General features: G+C 43.0%; 1 protein-coding gene across 1 annotated transcript in view; it reads right to left on the bottom strand.

Moving 5' to 3' along the window:
- LOC113586480 (retinoic acid receptor beta) overlaps nucleotides 1-4480 on the bottom strand; it is a 36701-nt gene extending 32221 nt beyond the window's left edge. Inside the window, exon 1 of the mRNA XM_027024625.2 lies at nucleotides 4023-4480. Within this exon, the coding sequence (XP_026880426.1) occupies nucleotides 4023-4179 (157 nt within the window). The 5' untranslated portion in view covers nucleotides 4180-4480. The remainder of the gene's footprint in view (nucleotides 1-4022) is intronic.
- Between the last annotated feature and the right edge of the window lie 1520 nt (nucleotides 4481-6000).

Genomic DNA, 6000 nt, shown 5'->3' on the forward strand with positions numbered 1-6000 from the left:
AGGCATAGGTAACTGGTCTCTTTCTTGGCAACATTCCTGAGAATATCTTGGATGAAATTTACCATTCATCTCCCAGGCTATTTGCTCACCACTGCATGAGGGCAAACAGTGGAGATTCCACACCATTAACAATATTACCCTTGGGCAGCAGTATGGTGTGCTGTCTTTGACCCCTACACTGAACCTTCTGTGACCCCCTATAACCTATGATCAAGCCTATGATCAAGTCTAGTTGAACAGGTGGGCACAACAGGTGTGAGACCCCTCAAAGCCCATAACCAAATGTGACCAAAAAAAGACAAAGACAGAGGTAACTAAGTCAAAACTAAAAATCAAACCCAGGACTGGTGATGGAGAGAGGGAGTCAAATGAAGAGGGATGAGTAAAGAAGGAAGAAGATGAGATCAGCTGCACTCTAGTCCCTGGAATTCTCTTTGGTCTCTGCATCTCCTCAGATGCCTTAAATCGACTACCTCTATCCTGACTCCAGCCTTGAAGCTACAGAGACAGACGGCAGGATGTTCCCGCGGCTCTCCCCGGGCGAGCGGCAGGCGCGGGCCGCCGTACGCGGACCGCGCTTCACGACGCAGCAGCGGAAACCGGAGGAACGGCCCTCACGCAGAGGCCGCCTGCCGAAACCAAAATGCCCGAGCATGTTCCGCTACTAATTAACACGTTCCCCGACTGATGCAGCACATGGTCCTGTCCCGACGCAGTGACTCAAAGGCCTGTGTCGTTTCCCGCCCATTCAGAGAGAGAGAGAGCTGCACACACCCACCCCCTTGCCGTGAGCGTCTGAAGGCACTCACAGGGCCGCCTGCCCGACCGCCGACGTCCTCCGCTGCCTGCCATTGCACGGACTCCTCTCGCCTCACTGTTGTTGTGCCGTGTCCTAATGTTCCCGTTCATCTGTCGTCCTCGTGCGCCCGCAAAATTAGCTCGGCGAGCAAGCTGCGTTAATGGCCTTTCACGTCATACTCAAAGGCTCTTAAGCCTAGAGCAGGGAGGGAAAGACAGCCTAATTACCACCAATCACACATGTATAACAAAAGAGGTGGTGGGCGTGGGGGGCGGGGTTACAAATATCTTGGTATAATCTCCTCGAGTGTCTGTTTGCACACAGCGCTTTCAGGGGCTAATATGAATGGGTTTTACTTTCGGAGAACCGTATAGCAGAGACCAAAGCAAGAACGGCAGCCGCCCACAGATCATAAAACCCTGCAGCTCTGGTCCAGTGTTCCTGACCATTCAGGCTAGAGAGGCTAATGGCTGACTGAGAGGATGCTGATTGATACCAAACAAAAAAAAAAAAAAAATGGGGGTTAAATTCAAGTTGACCAATGATGACATAGAGAAAGTGAAAGGAGAGGGAGCGGGAAAGCTCTGGGACATGTTGAGAGCATGAAACCCTTCCCTACCGCACGTGTGTAAGATCACATTTCCACAGGTGGGAGGCTGACAATAGACCAACATTCCCATTCTAAAGCATAACACCAGGCATGACCATCTCTAATACTAAACCTACAAAAGTGAAACCTGAATATATTTCCATTTAATCAAAAACAGAAATAATACCATGCCATCAATACACACAATGAACTACGCATGTCCCTTTAGCAAATATTTTAAAACATACCCTTGCCTTACTCATTTGGACAGTCTAACTTTAACCACATTCTACACAAACAGCGTGTTTCAGCTGCAATGAAGCCGAAATGAACTCCGCAGCGCTTCAGTCACAGCACGCGTTACTTCCAAATCTCTTTCAGACAGTTCCTAATTATGATCTAAGGAAACGAGTTGCTGGATCTCCCCAGCACTCATTGTCCATGTGCTTAATTAATGCCTTGAAGCTTTCTATTATCCGAAATAAATAAATTAATAAAGTGAAATATCTCCGTGAGCCTGACGAGAAGCTCTTTGAATCAAAGCCTAAATTAGGCTGGATCTTATTGAGACATAAAAGAGCAGAGAGTCTCTACATGCCTGAGCACAAAGAATCTCATTTGAAGAAAGAAAAAGACAACACAAAGAACAGGAGGAGGGAAAAAAGGCCTCCATCAGCATTCTCTTGTTCCACTTCATTACTCTACTGACAAATACAAGCAAGGTTTTATCAGTGCAATTTATTCAATGGCCTCTAATGCCAACGATTTTCTAATCCATTGAGATGCAAATAGAAGGCACTTAGGTGGCATAATTAGTGAAAGTGATGGGGTACTCTAATGTTTAATATGATTTAATTACCCATGGTTGCTTAACCCAGGCACACAACACAAGTAGCATAATAACCTGTGTAATGATGGCCATAAGAATGATAAGGGGACATGGTTCTCTCTTTTGCATTTGTCAGACCAGTGACGGGCACACTTTTAAAGCACCTGGAGACTAAAGACCGTCAGAATGTCTGTCTCTCAAACACCCACACATAGGCATACAGGTGCATGTGTGCGTTCATCCACACTCTCATACACACACTTAAATTTCATTACTCTAATGACTCATGAAAATGTGTTTTCTTTCTCTTTTTTCATGTAATGAACTACATATTCCACAGTTCAAATAATAAACCATGTATTAAACAACAGACTGGGATTTCTACATGAACGGTGCAATTCAAGGCTTATTTACTAAGCCTTTTAAGTCATTTAAGCCTTTTAAAAAGAAATACATTAACAATGTAATAGTGCTTCCTTTATATTCAGTTTGCTCGTATTGTTTTTAAAAATGAAGGAAATTTGTGTCATGTGCCTTTCTAACCTTAGACGTACTCTTAACTTTGAGGTGCAATTAATTAATTATAAGAGAATATAACCAGTTTGTCTGTTGAACGTCTTTGCTTTCTCAAACAGCGGCACATTTAATAACTCAATCAGCAGTCATATATCATACACTACTCGAAATGAGTGAGGAAAAGCGTATTAACAGGTTACTTGCAGTCTGTGCGCAGCAACGCTGGTGACACGGACAGCCGCGAGTGAATTGTTGACACTTTCTCGACTGTCGCCTCTCAGATAACAGCCACTTTCGTTTGATTTGTGCCCTCTGAGCAAATACACACGGGGATATGACAGGAGGCTAAGTCTCTGCTTAGTGTTATCTCCAGCGTGGTCATTACACTATCAAAATAAATCATGCTGTAGGCGGTAAGGGGGCTAAACGAACACGGCACTCGCTTGGAGAACGTGCTCTCACAATACGCAACGAGCACGAGCAAACAAAGATAAAGGTATCTTTCCATAAACTGCGATATCTGCAATGTGAAAGTTTATATTAGGCGGCTATACCATCATTTGTTTCAAGGGGAATGTCACATGTCATGCAACAAGCAATTCAGAGCGTAAATGTATAAGTGTAGGACTGCTGGTAGGCTGACCTCATTGACGAGTGGGTGGGTTATTTATCTACATCAATGTCAAAAGTGCGGCGCTTGTGTTGGGAAGGCTGTCCTGCGCCTTAGGTTAGGTTACTGGCCCTTGTCATCTCACAGGTTGGGGCGTTGGAGCTGCGTGTGTTTACACTCGGCATACCTTTGCTCCGTGTCAACACACGGAATCAAATACCGACCCGTTCAGCAGTCACACATAGATGAGTGCGTAGATGAAATATGATTGCTAAAATCCTGCCAATCAAACTGTAGACTACGGTAAGGGTTTAAGAGGAGCGGCAGAAGTTTTGAAATAGGTAGCATGCAACAATTAGGATGTCAAAGTTTTACAGCTTTTAAAACTTGTTCGGGTACTAAAAAAAGTTTCAACAAAGAACTTAGGAACAGAAAATTTTACATTCATGTGTCGAAAGCTGAGTGCGCCACAAATTAGGGGCATGTCTCAGATGTGATGCTCAGTGAAACATGTCACACTGCTGCACGCTTAAATATAAAGCAGACTGGTGGGACACGGGCATTAATTAATTCGCCTTGAAACTATTACAGAGATGCGTCGTTGAAGCGCCGTGTACAAGTTCCTACGACGATATAAAGTCAATGCACACAAATTACAAGTAAGGAATACCGAACATACAGTGTGCGCTGCGCCGATGCTGCCAGTCTTTATGTGCGAGTCCGCCGAAGCATGCTTTCAGCGCCTTCTCCTGTAGCATGCATGAAGAGGGACTCGAAGTGTAAAAATCCAGCATTTGTCCCGGACTCACGGCTAGAACATCCATACAATCGAACATGGTGTCGCTCCCCGACAACTTGCAACAGTGGTCTTTTCTTTCCCCTTCAGGCGCGAAAGTGTGCGTTTAAAAGTGCCCACAACTCCATCAAAGTCTACCTCTGATTTGCCACGTAATTTCTTGCTCCTTTCCCCAGACCAAAATCACGAATTATGACAGACAACGCCGTTAAAAGCAGGCAGATGATCGAAGTTATCATTTGTTATTTTTTTCCACGATGTCCACAAAAAAGCGACAAAGGGGTGTATTTGATACGCCTACGCGATCATCCGACGTGTTTTTCTCGGAATGCTTTGCCCGTCCGGTGCTGTTAACGACACAGGAGAGACTGTCCTTGATCAAGTCCGCTGGACTGAAGTAATATGTTCTTATATAATGTGTGTGTGTGTGTGTGTGTGTGTGTGTGTGTGTATGTGTGTGTGTGTATGTGTGTGTGTGTGTGTGTTTATATATATATATATATATATATATATATATATATATATATATATATATATATATATATATATATATATATTAACTAACGCAGATCGCGTTTAAAACCACATCTCTCCTTCGATGACGAATGGGTTATCCTGCATCCAATAGAGCTCATTTCCTACTAGTTTTGTCACACAGAATGAAAGATTGACTTGCCTAATATATGCGAGTGAACTTTCTATGAACCCTTCCGAGGCTGCTAACCTTCAAATGACCCAACCAGTCTGACATCACGAAGTTCTCACACGCGCTTTAAAAGCACCAGCAGCTCCGCAGCGCGCGAGAGGCAGAAAGAAGAAGCGCAGCCGAGATCATACCCCTCTTTCCAATCAAAAATGGGCTCTGTAGAAATGAACTTATCAATAACTTCTTGCGATTAATGTACACGTGTAATCCCAGAAAAAAAACGCCATCCAGCCATCGTTGTTAATAGGCATTATTTCTAACTAGGTTACTCGCGTGCAATAGACTGTCAAATTAATTTCTCCTGAAATGAGCTTTCATTTACCTTAGCCATAATTTGTTTGTTTCTCATTTTGCAGTTGTGTAGTATACAGTCAAAAGATACAATAGCATATCCATTATAAGGTGTAGCCTGTGATAGGCTATGGACAGATGAATATTTCATAGAATATTTATCTCTGAAATGTTTATTTACATCTATTCTCTACTAAAATAGAAAAAAACATAGCTAATGAAAGCATGATTTTTGCCAGCTAGTTGATTTCCAATGGAATAGACGTGGAAATAATGTTCTGCATGTTCTGCATTGTATGTCATGAAATTACTTTTTCTTTTACCAGAGGAAGTTTTGTAAGTGGTGATAAAGTAAAAATTTGTTCCAGTAAGTTTATCTGATGTATTCTAAGGCTTTTTTTGTTTGAAGATGATAATATTTTATATTTAAAAAATCTTTGTTTAGCATAAGCTATATTTTTGAGTGTGGTCAAGCAGTGTGAAATTGAAAAGATGCACTCTGCATACTGGATCAGGACTGTAGCTGTGTGTGTGTGTGTGTGTGTGTGCCTGCCATTCCAGTCATGTGTGTTCATTTTCAGTCATGCGCACCAAACTCACCTCCTTGAGCTTGGCATTTGTCATCTCTGTCTCTCTCTCTTTCTCTCTCTCCATGTGTTACTGACTCAAGGGTGGAGCGAGAGACCCTCCACGTCTATCCAAACATCCCATTAGCTGCTGCCCCAGCCCCACGTGTGCCGTTCTAACCTCTCACAGCTAACATAACTTCCATCCAGTGCCACATCTTAAGCCGCCGTTTTTAGAAACCAATTTCCCAGCCACAAGAGTTGCTTAAGATATAATTTATATTGCTGTAGCTGAGCA

The sequence above is a fragment of the Electrophorus electricus genome, chromosome 4 (assembly GCF_013358815.1).
Source record: "Electrophorus electricus isolate fEleEle1 chromosome 4, fEleEle1.pri, whole genome shotgun sequence".
In the NCBI taxonomy this organism is placed as follows: domain Eukaryota; kingdom Metazoa; phylum Chordata; class Actinopteri; order Gymnotiformes; family Gymnotidae; genus Electrophorus; species Electrophorus electricus.